Source organism: Euleptes europaea, chromosome 7, assembly GCF_029931775.1.
Source record: "Euleptes europaea isolate rEulEur1 chromosome 7, rEulEur1.hap1, whole genome shotgun sequence".
In the NCBI taxonomy this organism is placed as follows: domain Eukaryota; kingdom Metazoa; phylum Chordata; class Lepidosauria; order Squamata; family Sphaerodactylidae; genus Euleptes; species Euleptes europaea.
The window spans coordinates 73,757,735-73,777,046 of NC_079318.1; the positions used below are offsets into that span (position 1 = coordinate 73,757,735).

Below are 19,312 nucleotides of genomic sequence, written 5' to 3' on the forward strand. Positions count from 1 at the left end.
AAGGCCTGTCTTACTAGCGTTGAGAGACAGAACAGGAACTGGCCGCAGAAGTCTGTCCATTAAAAGAAATTATGGTCCGTTAGCTGTCCTCATTTCAAACCAACCATTTCTCACCTCATTTCCTCTTTTACTTCTTAGGCTGATGCTGCTGATGCCGACTCTCTAGAGGAGGACCCAAAGGAGGGAAATTACTCACCTGAGCATGTCGACACGGACAATACTGTGACTAGTGCTCTTACCGTGCAAGAATATTTTGCTAAGCGCATGGCGAAACTGAAGAAAGCCCAGGATGGGGGGGACATCATGTCACCTGATCCACCTCCAGTGGTGGGAGAGCAGCAGGAGCATTTGGGAGCCCAATCAAAGAAGAAGAGAAAGACCCACAAGCACGCCAGGCCTGAGAATGAGGACAGCCATGATGAACCAAAGGTGAAATGTCCCAGGATGCTTGATTCAAGTGGTGAAGAAGTGGGCGAGCGGGACTCAGGGAAGCCAAAGAAGAAGAAGAAATCTAAGCGCTTGGGCCTGGGGGGCAGTCTTACCCCCAGTGAATCCCAGCATGGCACCCAAGAGAGAGGATCATGTTTCACTGGAACATCTAGTGTGGAAAACAGTGACTCTGAAGTACCAAAACCAAAGAAGAAGAACAAGAAGAAGCACACAAAGCTCAGTAGAGATACAGCTGAAGATGTCGGAGAAGGCAGCCAGAAAAAGAAAAAGAAGAAACACTCCAGTTGACACAACTCTTGAGACCTTTGACACTAGGTTATCTTTTGATGTTAGATTATCTTTTGGTTGTACAAACACATTCGCCTGGTATCCACATGTATCCTGATTTGTGTAAGATTATTTTGATTACCTCACCAGAGTAGTGTTGGAACTGTTTTTATGGCTGTGACTGGTTGATTGCTCCTTCTCACCATTGCGATTTAAGATCTGGTGCTGTAAGCAGAGGAAAAGCAGTATCAGGAAAGTGATCAGGGTGTTACAAGCAGTGTTCTGTCTTGTTCAAGACCATTTCTGTAAATGAGGTTTTCCAATTGGCTAAGGAACCCTTCTTTAATTCCTACTCCACTAATATCCAGGGATGGAGCCCTTTATCATACCGGGAAAATTCCTGGTGGGCCGTTGGCAGCCAGGAGGAGGCCAAGACGCCCTGCAGTGCCATTTCTCTCGGTTTTCTCCAGGGCTGTTTTTAACATCCCTGTCTGCCCCTGTTAATAGCTATCCCTCTGCAAAATAGATAGGATTCAGTTTTTGATTCAAACATTTCATCTCTTGAAGTCTTGGCACAGTTGCACACTCCCATGTGTATGGCAGGCCTGGCAAAATGCACCCCACCCAGTTGCAGCTTCATATTTCCAGCCATGGGGAGGGGTCACGGAATGGGGGGGGGGAGTCCCCTTTTTGTCTTGCAGCCACTCCTGTTTCAAATACGTGAAACTCCAGCATTTGATAATCTTGAGAAACTGCCAAAATTGTCCTTGATTACTCCCTCTGTAAGAGGCATTTGGCCTTCTGGTGTGTTTTGGGCTACCATTTCACAAATTTCCCTGTCTCTTCTGGAAAGCAAAGCCTAATTTATGAGTATATGGTTTTAACTATACTGTTTAGGATGACTTTTTAAAAAAGTGAGAGATGCACACACAAGCTAGATCCTGGCTTTCACATATTGAGGAATATTATACTTTTATTCAAAAATCAGATGGATTCTTATGCTTCAGTGGTACATGGGCCATTCTACTTCATACAAAGCTTGGAGCTAGCAAGATTCTGCTTCCAGGCTGGTTATAATGCCAGTCAAGGGTCCTAAATCCCACTCTGAATAAAATAAGAATGTCCCTAAGAAAGAATCTTCTTTGCTACCTACAATATGGCAATGTGTGAACAATTCTATTTGGCCCTAGTTTTATACCATGCTGAGACCTTGACCTGCTTGCGCTGACATTCCTCTGAAAATCCATCCCAACGGTTTGGGATGGAGAGGTGGGTTATCAAATAATTAAGTAAAACCAAGTGGCCTGTAGAGGATCCAATTATCATGTGCTAAACAGAAAAATGAGGACATTGATACTTTATGGAGATTGTGTTGTGCCTACAGTAATTCTTCTAAATATCTAGCAAAATAACAAAACATGTTTCGATGTTTCATTTCCTCAGTGCCAGGTTTATTCATAAAATGTATTGATTTAATGGAATTCTCAAGTTGCTTTTACAAGGCAATGTACAAATGTCCTTGGCAACTTCAATGGCATCGGATATGGCCTTGCTACCATGCTTTTTTGAGTTTTGTACCCCTGAGCCATCAACGGTCTACAGCAGAGCTCTAGGTAAATGGTGCGGCAGAGATTATGGGGGGGAGGGGATGGTTGTAATTTGCAAAATCTGCATTCCTTTCATTTTGTATACACACTTCAAAAGTATGGTACATTTGGGTGCAGGGAATAAATTACTCCAGGTGAAACGCGCCCCCTGCCTATTAATGCATTAACCAAAAGATACCCTTTGACCTTGATTTCTAACTCAAGATTTGTCATTTGTGACTTTCTTCCCCCCCTTTATAGTCTTCAGAAGAACAAAATAAAACTTAGGCCAAAGGCCTTAAGTGAATATTTTGTGTGCCTTTTCCCCTCCTTTATAGCTCTAATCTATTACTGGTAATTTGTGAGGTTTACCATACAAATGAAATTTGGCCGAAAGGAGAGTTTCCATTCTAGAAGCAAAAAGCTACCTAAGCCATCTTCGCTCAACAAGTAGTTAAAGTGTGGAGTTCCCTTCCAGTGGATGACAGCCATATGCATAGATAACTCTACAAAGGGATAGACAGATTTGTGGAATAGCTACCTGCACAGTGACTACAGAGGCAGCAAATCTCCAAACTCCAGTGGTGGAGGCAGCGGGGAGGGGGGGAGGTTGGCCTATGCGCCCTCTTTCCTGGCCCTCCAGGGCAATTGGTTGGACACCCAGTGGAACAGGATGCTGAACTAAATGGATGGACCCCTGTCTGATCCAGCAGGGTACCCCTTTCATTGTTGCAAGATGCATTGAGGGCAATTACTTGTGTCAGTGAATTCGACAATTAAGTACTTGCTGGCTGAAAAAATTGCTTTTGTCTGTTCCGAATCTGTTGTATCAACCTCAAAAGTTGCAGTTTTATGGGAGAAGAAGGAAAAATTCTCTAAATCTGTTTCCATCTCATGCATAGTAGTGTAAGTCTGGGTTCTGTCCTCCTCAGCCATCTTTTCTATAAACTGAAAAAACCACAAACTCCTTAGCTGTGCTTCACAAGGAAGGTGATCCAACTCCCTTAACATTTGAGTTTCCCTTTTCTGCACCTTCTCTTGCTCTACGATACCCTTTTCCAGATATGGCAGCTAGGACATAGTGTTCCAAATGTGACCACTCTGCGAATGGATACAAGGGCATTTAAAAAATTAAAGAAATTTTAAATAGCTTTTTTCTTAATTTCTAGCAATGTATTCATATTCTTTTCCCACTCCTCTGATTGTCAGCTTACATTTGTTTTGCCACAATACATGTGTGTTTGTTTATATGCCTTTCTTCTGAGCATCTCAGGATCCTTTGTTTTCATCTTGTTTGGTCAAGATCTCTGTTAAAGGAATCCTCCTTGCCTTTTATGGCTTCCTTAATTCTGCTTGCTAACCAGCTATACTGGCACCCTCTTAAATTGATGGTACCTTTTCTAATCTGTAGTATACAGTCCAACTAAGCTTCAATTTAAAAGGTAAAGGTCCCCTGTGAAAGCACCGGGTCATTCCTGACCCATGGGGTGATGTCACATCCCGACATTTACTAGGCAGACTTTGCGGGGTGGTTTGCCAGTGCCTTCCCCAGTCTTCCCTTACCCCCAGCAAGCTGGGTACTCATCTTACCGACCTCGGAAGGATGGAAGGCTGAATCAACCTTGAGCCGGCTACCTGAACTCAACTTCCGTCGGGATCAAACTCAGGTCGTGAGCAGAGCTTGGACTGCAGTACTGCAGCTTACCACTCTGCGCCACGGGGCTCTTCAAGCTTCAATTACTGTGACTTAAATTAATCATAAGAATCCTGAAAGCTTTTAAGCCTCTGGACTCTCCCTTTGAGTTTTTTGGGTTTTGTTTGTTTGGGGGTTTTTTTGCCATCAAGTCACATCTCACTGGTGGGGTTTTCAAGGCAAGATACGTTCAGAGGTGATTTGCCATTGCCTGCCTCCGCATCACGACCCTGGTATTCCTTGGAGGCCTCCCATCCAAATACTTGCCAGGGTTGACCCTGCTTAGCTTCCGAGATCTGACAAGATCAGACTGGGCTGATCTTGGTTAGGGCTTCCCTTTCAGTTACCTGTTGACTAATCCTCTTGTTTTTTAGAGGTGTCCTCTTCTGAAATAGCATGTGGTTGGGTTGGACTTTGGGGGCAACCTTTCCTTTGCATACATGCTGGCCTTAATAGCATAGTGGTCACTGTTCCCTGTGTAGCAGCACAACATTCAAAAAACAGTGGGGGAACATTTTAACTTTTAGTTGCTGATTTAAGAGTAGCAGTTCTGTTACAAAGGGATTTCGAAGAGAGTTTAGAAATAGAGACTGCTGAACTAATAATGAACTTCAAGACAATCCATTCTCCCAGATTGACTAGAGACCTGGGATTCATGTCTCATTAGCAATGCTGATTTCTCCACGCCTACTACCCCTCTCATCATAGGAAAAGTTTAGGGCAGCAGGAAAAGAGAAAGACCCAACAAGAGATGGATTGACTCAATAAAGGAAGTCACAGCCCTCAATTTGCAAGATCTGAGCAAGGCTGTCAAAGATAGGACATTTTGGAGGACTTTGATTCATAGGGTCGCCATGAGTTGGAAGCGACTTGACATCACCTAACACACACACTACCCCTCTGCATATCACACCTAGTCCAGTCATGCCTGCTAATGTCATTTACCTGCTATTGACATTTACATGCTATTGCTATTGGGTATCCTAATTCACTCTTCTCTACTTGAAGGCAGATGGACTCACATTCTAGCTGTATCTGAAGAAGTGAGCTGTAGCTCACGAAAGCGCACACCCTGCCAGAAATTTTGTCAGTCTTTAAGGTGCTACAGGACTCTTGCTCTTTTCTACTTTTTAACTGGAAATGCCATGATTGAACCCAGGACCTTCTGCATGCATAAGCAAATGCTCTGCAGCTGAGCCAAAAGTGGGCTGCCGCAGTCTTACAGGCTGGTTGTGAGGCCAGAAGGGAAGAAAAGGAACAGGGTGAGCTGGGAGAGGAAGTTCTGAGGAGCTTGATGAGCATAATGGTCAAAATATAATTTGTGTACAGTCAAGTTGCAACTGACTTACAGAGTTCCCATGAAGGTCCACCCCGGAGGGTTTTCAAGGCGAGAGATGAACAGAGGTGGTTTGCCATTGCCTTCCTCTGCCCAGCAACCCTGATCTTCCTTGGTGGTCTCCCATCCAAGGACTGACCCTGCTTAGTTTTCAAATTCTGATGAGATCAGGCAATGAGGCTGATAATGGGCTGAATACCTGTGAGATATAACCTGTTGCTCAATAGGGCTATATTTTTGTCAGCCCAGCCTTTGGTTGGGGAGGGCGGCAGGGTAGAAATGCAATGAAATAAATAATATAATGTATTTATAAATACTAGAAACTATAAATGTGTTCAGAGAGGAGGGCTAATAAGAGTTAGTGAGGGAACAACAAACAAAACCAAAAATCTTCACCTGCTGGCAGAAGACTGCAATAGAGGGAGACACATTAATTTCCCTGGGAAAAGAGTTACAAAGTTTTGGTGCCATGACCAAGAAGTCCCTTTCTCAGGTTGACACTCATCTAGCCTCAGATGGAAGAGGTACCCAAAGCAGAAGATGGAAAATGTTACCCTAGTTTTTCTGACCCGCCTAACCAAGGGCTCTGAGTGATCTGAAAGCTTGCATGATTTTTTGATCGTCCAAAGAGAGACAATTAATGCCTCACTTGTCTCTGGTCCTGGATGCTTATTCTATGAATCCTTGACCTGCCATTGGAGTGTGTGGGCTAGCTGAGGTTACCCAGGACGGCAAAGGAAAATCACTCTCTAGCTTCTCAAGAGTTTTTCCTCTTCTTGCATCCTGCAGCTGTCAAAACCTCTGACTCAAACTATGGCCAGGGGTGTTGAGAGAGAGGGGAGGAAGAGGAAAGGAATAATTTGCGCAATGTGTTTCTTGTGGGTAAATGCATATCCTATGTCTTTGCCCAGGTCGGTCTGCAGTGACTTTCTTTCCATTTTAAGGGATGGAGCCACTACAGACTTGTGGTTACAGTGCTCAATTTGGAGTGTGGAGATGTGGGGGGGAGGGGTCTAGCCGCTCTTGAAACTTCCCAGTGGCTTTGGGCTGGTCACTGTCCTTCAGCCTAACCTACCTCATAGGGTTGTTGTAAGGAAAACAGGCTAACCCCATCCATATCCACCACCCAGAGTTCCTTTGAAGAACTGTGGGATATAAATGGGGAGGAATGAATGAAAAGCACAAGAGTGGGGTGCTTGGGTTGACCCACTGCCTCCCATGAACAGGCAGTGTTCTCTTCCTATTGGGGGGAACGCTAGAAGAGGTGGGGGTTCTGTTGGAAAAAAAGAGGCTGAGACTTAGCTCTGTCTAGAACGGTCATCCTCTGAAGGGAAAGCTCCTTCTCCCAGTTCCCTGGTGGTTTGGGGGGGGGGGCGGACATGAATAGAGGTCTATAAAATTATGCATGGTCTGGAGAGAGTGGACAGGGATAAGCTTTTCACCCTCTCTCATAATACCAGAATGCAGGGTCATCTGCTAAAGCTGGAGGGTGAGACATTCAAAACTGATAAAAGGAAGTATTTCTTCATGCAACGCATCGTAAGTGTGGAACTCCCTGCCCCAGGATCTGGTGATGGCTGCCAACTTGGAAGGCTTTAAGGGGAGAGAGGACATGTTCATGGAGGACAGGGCTATCCATAGCTACTAGTCAAAATGGATACTAGTCATGACACATACCTATTCTCTCCAGTATCAGAGGAGTATGCCTATTACTGTGGAACACAGAGAGTGGCAAATCCAAGGCAAAACCTCCCTTGCATCAATGCCCATGAGTTGATTGGGATGCCTTTGGTAGCACTGGGAAGACTAGCTGCGTGGAGTTGCCCTGACAGCTTTGGCGGGGGGCGGGGTCTTGGGCCCATTTCTCCCACTTTTCTAACAGAGCGGTTCCTCAGTGGAACGGCCTTCCTTGGGAGGTGGTAAGTGCTCCTTCCCTGGAGGTTTTTAAGCAGAGGCTAGATGGCCATCTGTCAGCGATGCTGATTCTGTGACCTTAGGCAGATCTTGGGCACTTTTCACACAAGCCAAATAATGCACTTTCAGTCCACTGCCAATGCACTTTGCAGCTGGATTTTACTGTGTGAAAGGGCGAAATCCACTTGCAAACCATCATTAAAGTGGATTGAAGGTGGATTGAAAGTGCATTATTCAGTATGTGTGAAAGTGCCACATGAGAGGGGGGCATCTCGGCCATCTTCTGGACATGGAGTGGGGGTCATTGGGGGCGGGGGGGGCAGAGGTTGTTTGGAATTCCCTGCATCGTGCAGGGGGTCGGACTAGATGACCCTGGTGGTCCCTTCCAACTGGATGATTCTCGGGGCGCCGGGAGCGGACCCTGGCCCCTCTACTTGTCGTACAGAGCCCGGATCCGCAAGAAGGGGCGGCGGAAAATGTTACCCTAGTTTTTCTGACCCGCCTAACCAAGGGCTCTGAGTGATCTGAAAGCTTGCGTGACTTTTGGGTCGTCCAAAGAGAGACAATCAACGCCTCACTTGCCTCTGGTCCTGGATGCTCATTCTATGAATCCTTGACCTGCCATTGGAGTGTGTGGGCTAGCTGTGGTCACACAGGATGGCAAAGGGAAATCACTCTCTAGCTTCTCCAGAGTTTTTCCTCGTCTTGCGTCCCGCAGCTGTCGAAAACCCCGACTCAAACTATGGCCAGGGGTGTTGAGAGAGAGAGGGGAGGGAGAGGAAAGGAATACTTGATGCGATGGGTTGCTTGCGGGTATTCATGGAAGGTTTTGCATTGGATTTGCCACTCTTTAGATGCACTTTCCCCCCATCCATATTCTCAAAACTCAACAATAAGCCGCCATGCAGAGTTTTGAGACTTCAGATGGGGAAAATGTGCATCTATAGAGGGACAAATCCAATGCAAAACCTCCCATGAATAAATGGCACCTCCTGTGTCTTTGCCCAGGTCGGCCTGCGGTGACTTTCTTTCCATTTGAAAGGATGGAGCCACTACAGACAGCGCTCAGTTTGGAGGGTGGAGGTGCGGGGGGGAGGGGGCTGCGGCTCCTCGGGGCGGGGGGGTGGGGGGCGAGCCGCGATCGGGAGCCGCCCGGCCGGCTTCCCCTCCCGCGGTGGGGCGGAGCGGAGCCGGGCGCTGCCCAGGCGCGGGCGAAGGGAGCGCATAAAGGGAGCGCGCAGCGGGCGCGGGGAGCCCTGGACGGCGGGCCATGGCTTCTCTGCTGGGGGGCTACGGCTGGTCGGAGCGGCTGGACGGGCCGCCTCTGGAGCTGCCCGACGGCGCGGCGGCGGCGGCCCGGCCCGAGAAGGGGGGCCCGGAGAGCCGCATCCGACGGCCCATGAACGCCTTCATGGTGTGGGCCAAGGACGAGAGGAAGCGGCTGGCCGTCCAGAACCCCGACCTCCACAACGCCGAGCTCAGCAAGATGCTAGGTGAGCAGGGGGCTCGGGGTGGGGGGGGACTGCAAGCCCCCGGGCTTGCACGCCGCCGGGGCGACCCCCGAGGGAAGCGAAGCGAGAGCGAAGCTCTCGCTTCGCTTCCCTCGGGGGTCGCCCCGGCGGCGTGCAAGCCCGGGGGCTTCGCCCGTCGGCTCTTCCCAACCAACTTGTCCTACTCATGCACGGCCCAAAAAAACCCCAAATCAGTGGGTTCTAGATCAAATCAAGCCTGAACTGACCCTAGAGGCTAAAACGACTAAACTGGGCGGCTGTCGTCTTTTGGTCATGTCATGAGACGACAAGAGTCCCTGGAAAAGACATGCTAGGAAAAGCGGAGGGCAGCAGGACAAGAGGAAGACCCAACAAGAGGTGGACGGACTCAATCAAGGAAGCCACGGCCCTCAATTTAGAAGCTCCAATTGCTAAACTGAGGCTATCGTGTTTTGGTCATGGCACGAGACGACAAGAAGTCCCTGGAAAAGACAGTCATGCTAGGAGAAGTGGAGGGCAGCAGGACAAGAGGAAGACCCAACAAGAGGTGGACGGACCCGATCAAGGAAGCCCCAGCCTTCAGTTGGCAAGATCTGAGCAAGGCTGTCCAAGGCAGGACTTTTTGGAGGACTTTCATTCGTAGGGTCGCCGTGAGTCGGAAGCGACTTGACGGCACTTCACACACACACACACACACACCGTCGCCCCCAAGTCAGCGCCCCAGAGCGTCTCAATCCCCCCACCACCACCACCACCACGGTCGCTCTCCATGGGAGAGGGACGCTTGGACGCCCAACGCGGCTCCTAGACGGCCGGGTCCGCCGAGCTCCGTCGGAACGGAGGCGGGATTCGGGCTGGACCCCGGGGATGGGGTCGGTCGGTGGCATGGCATCCACCCCCCCACACCGGAGATCGACGGGGCTTCGAAGGGGCGGCGGGATCCCTCGGAAAGCCAAGCGCTGCTCGGCGCGATGCGGGGTTTCCTTTCCTTGGGGAAGCTCCGGAGAAACCCAAGGTTTTGGCTCCGAGGGTTTGAGATTGGGGTCCCCCCCCAGAGCGGAGGCTTTTCTTTCCCTTTTGGGACGACAGGAGCCCTTGCGGACGAAAAGATCTGTGGCAGGAACGGCTGGAAAGCATAAATTCCCCCCACCACCCCACACACGCGAAGTTTTTTAAAATGTGCTGGCGACATAAATGTAAAAACCCTGGTGCCTTTTTTCTCTCTCTTAAAGATAACTTATTGTTGAATGTTCGCAGTTGCAAAGAACTCACTGGGCAAACGAAGACGACTAACCAATTACAGAAAAACGGGGGAGGGGGGAAATCGCCCAAATTTAGAGGGCGAAAACGCATGGGAGGTTTTGCCTTGGATTTGCCACTCTCTAGATCAGTGGTTCTCAACCTTTTTTTGCTCCGTTCCCCCCTCTCACCATTGTTCAGAATATAATTCCCCCCTTCCCAAAATAGTCTAACACAGTGGTTTCCAAGGTGGGGCACACGCCCCACAGGGGGGCAATTTGATTTTTAAGGGGGGGCCATTCGAGAATGAGTTATTAACAGAGAATTTTTTTTTTGCATTTCTTATAGTTCTAGGGGCCTCATACACAGTATATAAATATATATTGTGACATACACCAGGTTAATGGCCTTTTAGATTTCCTCCACGTAAATAGGAGTTCACTTTTTGAATAATAAGAACTATATGTCACGGGGGGAGGGGGCATCAGGATTTTAGAGATGCTTAGGTGGGGCATGGTCAAAAAAAGGTTGGGAACCACTGCTCTAGATGCACATTTCCCCCTTCTGAATTCTCAGAACTCTGCATGGGAGCTTATTTTTGAGTTCTGTGAATTTGGCTGGGGGAAATGAGCATTTAGAGAGCAGCAAACCCACGGCAAAACCTCCCATGCATTTTCGCCCATTACGTTTTGTCTCTTGCTACAAAACTCTTTTATTATTAGGCGGTTGACAATTTAGCACGTTCCAAACGCAGGAAATCTTTTCTCAGCAATAGTCAAGATCACTGATAACATGTTCAGGGCAGAATTTGGTAAGAGGGAAGGGAAAGGGACTGCGAGATCGCCTTGGGGACACTTTTGAAGTTCATAAATCTGCAATATGCATTTCCAGTTTTCTATCCAAAATAATGTTAATAAGAAAATAGGGAAAGGGGGAGAGGAAATTTCTGCAGTGCTTGACTTCTACCTAGGAAGTTAACTGAGTAAGGTTAGAGCATTTATTGATGTTTTAGTTTGGATGCTGAATTGACCACATTTAAAAAAAAAAGGATTCTGCTAGTAAGGTGGACAAATAATTTAGAATAATCTAAAGTTGGAAGCAGAAATGTCATTTTGGTGACATTTCCAGTCATCTGCTTGGGATTCAGACAGCATGCGCTAAAAATCTTTATTTTCAATGTGTTCTGCCTATGCTTCCTCTCAAACAAGTGCCAGAAGCAAAAATAAAAGCATTAGAACTACAAATGAAAAGAAGGTGTAAAAGAGCCATGAATACAGGAAAGAAATCAACGACAGTATCACATCCACGAAATCAGGACAAAGCCAACAAATTCAGCGCTTATCAGCCTACAAGCCAAGCAAATCATTAACGTCCTAAAAAACCTCCAATTCGGGAAGCAGGGGAGACCAACTTCCTCATTTGCAATCTTGTCTGTTTTCTCTCTCTGCCTTTCAAAATAAAATTGCTTGGTTTGCAATGGAATTTACTAGAACTGGAAGTTTTTTTGTTTTGTTTTTTTAATGATGGAGGGGAAAAATGGCATTGAAGAGTTATGCCAATTTTTCCAAGATCTATTTTATCTTTCCAGACTCCTGGACCTCTCAGTTTATTTATTTAATTTATAATATTTTTATGCTGCTTTTCTCTTGAAACACAAGACCCAAAGTGGTTGACAAACTTAATCTAAAACAGTGTGCTGACTCAAAATCCAAATACATTAATAACTCCATTACTGATGCCACTATTATTATAAGCCTCTAGACAACACACAGTCCTTTCTTGAAATCATTCACAATTGCAAAAAATAAAAAAATCAAAATACAGCAGAAATTGGTCTTGGAAGAAAATACTAAAACTGTTATCCTAAAGTTACTTCCTTTGAAGTACATCCCACCAAAAGCAATAACAAATCTGTTTGGATCGGCATTTAAAAGTTGCCTTGGTCTAATCTAATTTAGCTGAAATTTATTACCGATTTTGATGTGGTTCACTTCCAAGTAAGTATGCACAGCATTGCAGCCATGGGACACAGGGGAGAAAATTTGCAAACATTTCTATGCTTTAAAAGTTGGATTGCCATTAAGCTTTCTTTCTTTCTTTCTTTCTTTCTTTCTTTCTTTCTTTCTTTCTTTCTTTCTTTCTTTCTTTCTTTCTTCTTCTTTCTTTCTTTCTTTCTTTCTTTCTTCAAAACATTGTGAATTCAGTATAAACATGCATATTTTCTCCATAATGTTCATAATTTTATTAACCTCTGTCATGTTCCCACTTAATCATCAGTTCTCTAAATGAAAAAAAAACCCTGAACTCTTTAGCTTTTCCTCGTAGGGAAACGGCTGTGACTCCTTAATCGTTTCAGTTGCTCTTTTTCTGAGCTTTTTACCAGTTCTGGGATATCCTTTCTGAAATGGAGAGTACAGAACTGAGCACTTTTGACACTGGATGTTTTATTTTTAAATCTTTTCTTATGAATCCTAAATATGAAATCCGAACATAAGAAAAATCCCTCTAGATCAGGTGAACGGTCCACCCTGTCGGGCACCCTTTTTCCCATAGTGGCCAAACCAATGTCTCTGGGAAGCTCTTAAGCAGGAAATAGAGAAAATAGCCTTCCCCCTGGTATTGCCCCCCCAAAGCAACTGCTAGTGAAAGGTACTCTGCCTCTACACATGGAGGTTTAATTTAGTTCACATGGCTAACAGGCACTACATATATCCTCCATGAATCTGTCTAGTGACCTTTTAAAGCCATCTAAGTCATTGCTACCATTAACTCTTGTGGCAGTAAGTTCCACAAGTTGATTACACAGTGAGCAAAGAAGTCATTCCTTTTGTCTGCCTCAAATCTACTTTCCATCAACTTCATTGGATGCCCCTAGGTTGTAGTATTACAGGAGAGGAGGAAAGTGTTCTCTGTATCTATTTTTCATGTGCCATATATAATTTTATAAGCCTCTATCCCCTTTGCATCTTTTTTCTAAAGTTTGGAAAGTCAACTTAGATAAAGGGTAGAAGTTTCTAAAAATTATGTTTGGAATATAACCATTAAAAAAGCATTTCCACCTTTCCTTATAAGATTACCAGATCATGAAGGTTTCCCTTTTTTGCAACTTTGCCATATCTACAATATCTTTTTTTTAAAGATTTAACAACCAACTGTACTTAGTAGTCTAAATTTTAATGGGACTGTACCATAAAATTTGTGCAAGGGCATTACAGTACTGCCTGATTTATTTCCCATCCCTTTCCTTAAGAATCAGTCATACAGAATTTGCATTTTTTATGTGATTACAGGCTGAGTTGATATTTTCATTGGGCTATGAACTCTCCCTAGAAGGTAAAATGACTAAACTGTGGCTAACATACTTTGGTCACATTATGAGAAGACAGGAGTCACTGGAAAAGACAATATTGGTAGGAAAAGTAGAAGACATCAGGAAAAGAGGAAGACCCAATATGAGATGGATTGACTCAATCAAGGAAGCCACAGCCCTCAGTTTGCATGACCTGAGCAAGGCTGTTAAAGATAGGACGTTTTGGAGGACGTTGATTCATAGGGTCGCCATGAGTCGGAAGCAACTTGACAGCACTTAACACACATACATCTACCACAACTCTTAAGATGTCTTCCTTGGTTTATCACGGCCAATTCAAGCCTCACCCATTTATTGGTGAAGGTTTAGGTTTTTTGCCCAGTATATATTGCTTTACCCGCACTTCCACTGAATCTCATTAGCCGTTTTGGTATCTATTTGGATAAATGTTTTTGGAGCAATCCTTCTGGAAATCCCTTGCAGAATGACTCTGAGATTTTGCCATCCTGAACCATTTGATGTCATCTGCCAGGTTGGTCACTTCACAGCTTACCTGGACTCCAGATCTCCAAACCCAAGGGTCAGTGTTAGCATCTGAAGTAAATGTCTCTCTACTATGAATACACAAATCTTGACGCTGGGAAGTTTGTGCTGGTAATAAATGATGCAAGGCAGAATTATTTGCATATTTGGATTTAATTTCCACATTCAGTATGCATTTTCTGGAAGACTGGCTGTGTTAATGTGTCATGATGAAAAGAAATAAAGAGCCAGGCACCTACCGTGTTCTGACTGTGCTGCGAAATAAGGAAAGGAGGTTTCTTACGGTGATTATGATAAAATGGTTTGGCTCATTAGTCTTCTCTGAGTGTCCCTCAGAAATAAAACATCCCAAATTGAAGTTTGATGTTTTCATCATTTGAAATGTCAGATTCGGATCCTAACGAAACCTCTTCTGTAGAATAATTTTATTGGAACAGACCTCAATGAATTGCCGTGTGATTACAGCCTCCGTAGAGATGCTGGATTTTTTCCTCTTCAAATCTTAAGGAAGTAAAAGAGAACTCCCTCTTAAATAAACTAAAACAATCACTCAATGTTAGAAGGAATGGCCATCTGCGGGTATTTTAATTTTAAATCCACCATTGTACTAACATCGCAGGAGCAAAAGAGGTTTTCACTTGCAGCCTCCTTGATTAAAATGCACATTTTAAAAAATTGTTTTTTTTAATTCATTTCTACCCCATTTTTCTCCCCAATGGGGGAATCTGAGCCGCTTATGTCACTCTCCTCACCTTCATTTTATCCTCGCAACAACCCTGTGAGGTTGATTAGGCTGGCAGTGTGTGACTGCCCCAAGGTCACCCAGCAAGCTTCCTTGATAGAGTGGGGATTTGAACCTGGGCCTCCTAGATCTTAGTCCAACACTCCAACCATTACACCATACTGGCAGTGCAAGCCTACGCATGTTTATTCTGAAGTAAGTCCTACTGTTCAGTGGGCTTATTCCCAAGTAAGTACGCATAGGATTGCAGCCTAACCAACTGAACAGCATGTCTTCTGTCCTTGAACTATGATGTCTCTGTGTGTGTTCCTTCCCTTTCATTTCCCCAATATTTGTAGTCCCATTCCTAAGCACAGTTACACCGTTTTAAATCCATTGAAGTCAGTGGGCCTAAGAAAGTCACAGCTCTTCTTAGGACGGCACGGTTTGATTGTCTGATGGCACCAATCTACTGCGTCTTTTATTTGTTAAGTTCTATGCATTGAAAATAAGCCTTGGTGTTCAACAAATTGTGATAGGGTACAGATTTCTTCACGAAGGTATCCAGGTCCTTTCTAGGTGTTCGGATTGTACCAAGTTCCAGAGCTTATCTACTCCTTCTTCCATCTCATATTCCACACAATCTCTCAGGTCCTGAGAACTAGATTTCAAATATCATGAGCTCTAAAGTTAACTCTGAAATTTTTACCTACTTTTGAAGTTCTGGGTATATTGGTTCAGGAAATGTATATACCACCTTCCTATCACAAATGTGGGTCTCTGCGTAACTTACAAGAATTAAACACCCTAATCATAAAAAGGCAATGCTAAAATTAAACAAAGCAATGAAATAAATAGCGGCCAAGGTGGGGAAGGGGATGGGGGAAACACAGCACATTAACCAGCATATTAAAAAACTACAATATTTGTTTTAAGTACAACAAATACAACGGCAGGTTTTTTAAAAAGGCATTGAGGTTCCAATCGAGAAGGATTAAAAGAATGATAAACTAGTACCGATAAAACACTAATAATTATTGCCGTGAAATAAAAACAGATTTTACAGCTTACCAAAAAGCCACAAGAGGGGTCAGGCAAACTTCTTGGGAAAGGAAATTCCAAGCCAGGGTGTCACAGCCGAAAAATCCCTTTCCTGAAAATTTCATCTCACCCCACCTATTCAGGGCATTCTCATCAAATCTTAAGCTATGAGCAACGTTTCATTTAAAAGAAACAATTATATACTTGTTATGAAAAGGAGAGATTAAATGATAGCACAGTGGGCACATTTATGATATTTAAATATGAAAATGGGTTCTCTGGGTTGAATGGTTACCATATATGCGTGAAGTTCATTTTAAAAATGAATTCACTGAGATATCATAGGAGAGTTAACTACAAGGAAAGGCTAAAGCACTTGGGGGCTTAAAAGATGACCTGGGCATTATCAGGTGGGGGGAGACGTGGTGGGAATTGATAAAATCATGAATGATATGGAGAAATTGGTTACAGAAAAACATTTTTCCCACTAGCATAAATAAAATGTTTGAATTTGTTTATTCATCTTGTTGATTTTTATATTTTATTTTATAATTTTACTTATAAGAATGCTTTCCATTGCAGTTTCCACTTTGCTAGCAGTACACAAAGTAACACCTAAAAACAACATCAGATCAAAATGAGAGTGAGCACGAGTCTAGAAGTTGGGGAGTTGCCCAGTGCAAATCAGCTGCAGTTTGAGGATGGGAAAAGGAATTACTTCTTTGTGCAATGAATAATTAACCCATGGGATTCACTGCCACATGACGTGGCACTAGCTCAGATGGCGTCTGAAAATGGAAAATAAAACAGAAGTCTGGAAGCACCTTAAAGACTAACAACCTTTATTATTGTTACTGAGTGGGATGTAAGCTGCCCTGAGCCCGACTTTGGCTGGGAAGGGACAGGATATTAAACAAACAAACAAACAAATTGTATTATTGCTGGAATAAATGCTGTTAGTTTTTAAGGTGCCACCGGACTTCTTTTTTATTTTGCTACAACAAACTAACACCGTCTAAAAAATGGACCAATTCATGGAAGATCTCATGAATGGTTATGATAGCTAAAAGTATACAGGAGGAATACTTCAGAGTAGTAAATGCTGGGGACAGACATAGGATAACCATCACCGTCAGATTCCCAAGGCCATTCTTAAACAAAACTTGGACTACATTGACCTTTGATCCAGCAAGGAAGTTGTTAGAGCTATCACTGGCCACTGGTCACGATAGCTAAAGAGGACCCCAAGAACAGAGGCAGCATGGCTCTGAATGCCAAATACTGAAGACAGACAACAGGGACTGGCTGTCATTCCCATGTCTTGCCTGTGACCGAGTTCCCCAGAGGCATCTGGTTGGCTGCAGCCGGAAACAGCTGAACTAAATGGTCTCGTTGAGCACAGCAAATATTTTCTTATTTGAATGTGACCCCATGCTTAATAGATTTTGTGCAGCACTGTCCATGTGCAAAGTTCACAGCCTTTATCTTGTTCTTTTTCCCAACATCTTTGCAGGGTGGGCCATTATTCTTCGCAGGTGGTACACTGAGGCTGAGGAAGACAGAGGGAAAGGGCGAAAAATACCTGTTGATGGCCACTTAGTGCGACCAAGCACACATCTCTTAGATCCAAGACTTGATACTGTCCTTGTCACCCTGCAGTGGATCATGGCAAAAGTGGTTGGCACATCTGGTTTCTCTCTACAGCCCTGTGAGCTTAACAGGAACAAATCCCTAACTGACTGGGTACAATCCAGTGGGTAGAATCTCTTGCACAACACGCCATACATTTCTGTGAATTTGGCGCTAGGAAACTTCCCGCCAGATTGCACCCAATATATTGAACTGTCATTATTGTCCTACTCTTAAAATGCCACCACTGTCCATGGCACTTTATATAGTAAAGTGAAACTGATAAATAAATAACAGTCCCACATCCCAAAGAAAAATTGCAATCCATGAGAGCCAACATGATTAAGAGCGGTGGTTTGGAGTGGTGGATTCTGATTTGGAGAACCGGGTTTGATTCCCCACTCCTCCACATGAGCAGCAGAGGCTAATTTGGTAAACTGGATTTGTTTCCCCACTCTTCTACATGAAGCCAGCTGGGTGACCTTGGGCCAGTCACACTCTCTCAGCCCCACCCACCTCACAGGGTGTCTGTTGTGGGGAGGGGAAGGGAAGGTGATCGTAAGCCGGTTTGAGTCTCCCTTAAGTGGTAGAGAAAGTCAGCATATAAAAACCAACTCTTCTTCTTTTTCAAATTTGAACAGGGTAAAAAGACAGAAGGGAAGGGTCATGAAAATAATGGGACTGGGAGAGGCAAGGATAGTAAGAGATGGACATGAGCAGAGGCAGCTAATCCGGTTGGCAGTTTGCCCCGGTTACTCCCATCTGTGTGGTGTAAAAGGGAACTCTCCTTGTCATTGCAGGCAAGTCATGGAAGGCTTTGACCCCTTCTCAGAAGAGGCCGTATGTAGAAGAGGCGGAGAGGCTGAGGGTGCAACACATGCGAGACTACCCGAACTACAAGTATCGGCCCAGAAGGAAGAAACAGGTCAAACGGATCTGCAAGCGGGTGGATCCAGGCTTCCTGCTGGGGAATCTCTCCAGGGATCAGGATCCCATACCAGAGAAGAGGGTGTGCAGCAGGGCAGCAGGAGAGGATGTTCCGGCTGAATATTCAACCGGTTCAGTTCTGCCGAACCTGGGGAGATACCGGGAGGCCCATAGCAACAATGCTTGCACTCCCATGGACACCTATCCCTATGGTTTGCCCACCCCACCAGAGATGTCTCCTTTGGATGTGATAGACCCTGAACAGAGCTTTTTCTCTTCCCCTTGCCCGGAAGACCCCCACCATCCTCACATGCCGGGTGGGCCTTACTCTCTGGAATATTCCACCGGCTCTCTGCAGTGTAATCACCCTCTAGGCCACCTGCCAGTCTCTTCAGCAGGCCCCTCCATCCTCCCTGCTCCTTCCAGCTGCCCAGCTCCCTCCTCGGCCAGTTATTATGCTCCAGCCTTCCATCCTGCCATCCAGTCCTCCAACCTCCATGCTCACCTGGGCCAGCTCTCGCCTCCCCCTGAACAACAGAACTTCGACAGCCTGGACCAACTGAGCCAAGCAGAGCTCTTGGAGGAGATGGACCGCAATGAGTTTGACCAGTATCTCAATGCTACCAGCCATCCAGAGCCCGGTGGGCTGATCATCAATGGACACATCCAGGTGTCTCCAACCGTGGGCGTCTCACATTCGTCGGAGACCAGTCTCATTTCCGTCCTAGCAGATGCTACAGCTACTTACTACAATAACTACAGCATTTCCTAGGCCTGAGGAGAAGGGGATGTGCCCCATGGACCAGACAAGGAAGGACTTTACAGTTTTACTGGCCTGCGGGTGCCTCCAAATTTTCTACCCCCTTCACCTCAGGATTGCCCAGGCTGAACTGAAAATAGCTTTGGAGTTTTATCTACTAGGTAATTACTCTGATTTATCACACACATACACCCCCGAGCACACACTAAATATTAAGTATCTGACTTCAAAACGGTGCTTCTATCCCACTCTAAAGAAGCAGCGAGTCAAATCTTTATGACGGGTAGAGCGTCTCATCAGATAAGATGAAAAGAATCCTCTCTCTTCAGTGAAGGTCTGGTTTCCCAAACAATCCCAAGTTATGGGGATAACAGAAAGTGGCTTCCACAGTTTCCCCACTGATCTC

The 19,312-nt window shown here is 45.2% G+C and overlaps 2 protein-coding genes across 2 annotated transcripts in view; both read left to right on the forward strand.

The window, feature by feature from the left end:
* The window catches only part of PINX1 (PIN2 (TERF1) interacting telomerase inhibitor 1), a 49,844-nt gene extending 49,051 nt beyond the window's left edge, over nucleotides 1–793 (forward strand). The window contains exon 7 of the mRNA XM_056852722.1: nucleotides 139–793. Within this exon, the coding sequence (XP_056708700.1) occupies nucleotides 139–738 (600 nt within the window). The 3' untranslated portion in view covers nucleotides 739–793. The remainder of the gene's footprint in view (nucleotides 1–138) is intronic.
* Nucleotides 794–8,516: 7,723 nt separating this feature from the next.
* Nucleotides 8,517–19,085, forward strand: SOX7 (SRY-box transcription factor 7). Its single transcript, XM_056852721.1, has 2 exons — nucleotides 8,517–8,739; nucleotides 18,020–19,085. Exons 1-2 carry the CDS (start codon nucleotides 8,517–8,519, stop codon nucleotides 18,916–18,918), a joined length of 1,122 nt encoding a protein of 373 aa, XP_056708699.1. The 3' UTR covers nucleotides 18,919–19,085.
* The last annotated feature ends 227 nt before the right edge of the window (nucleotides 19,086–19,312 follow it).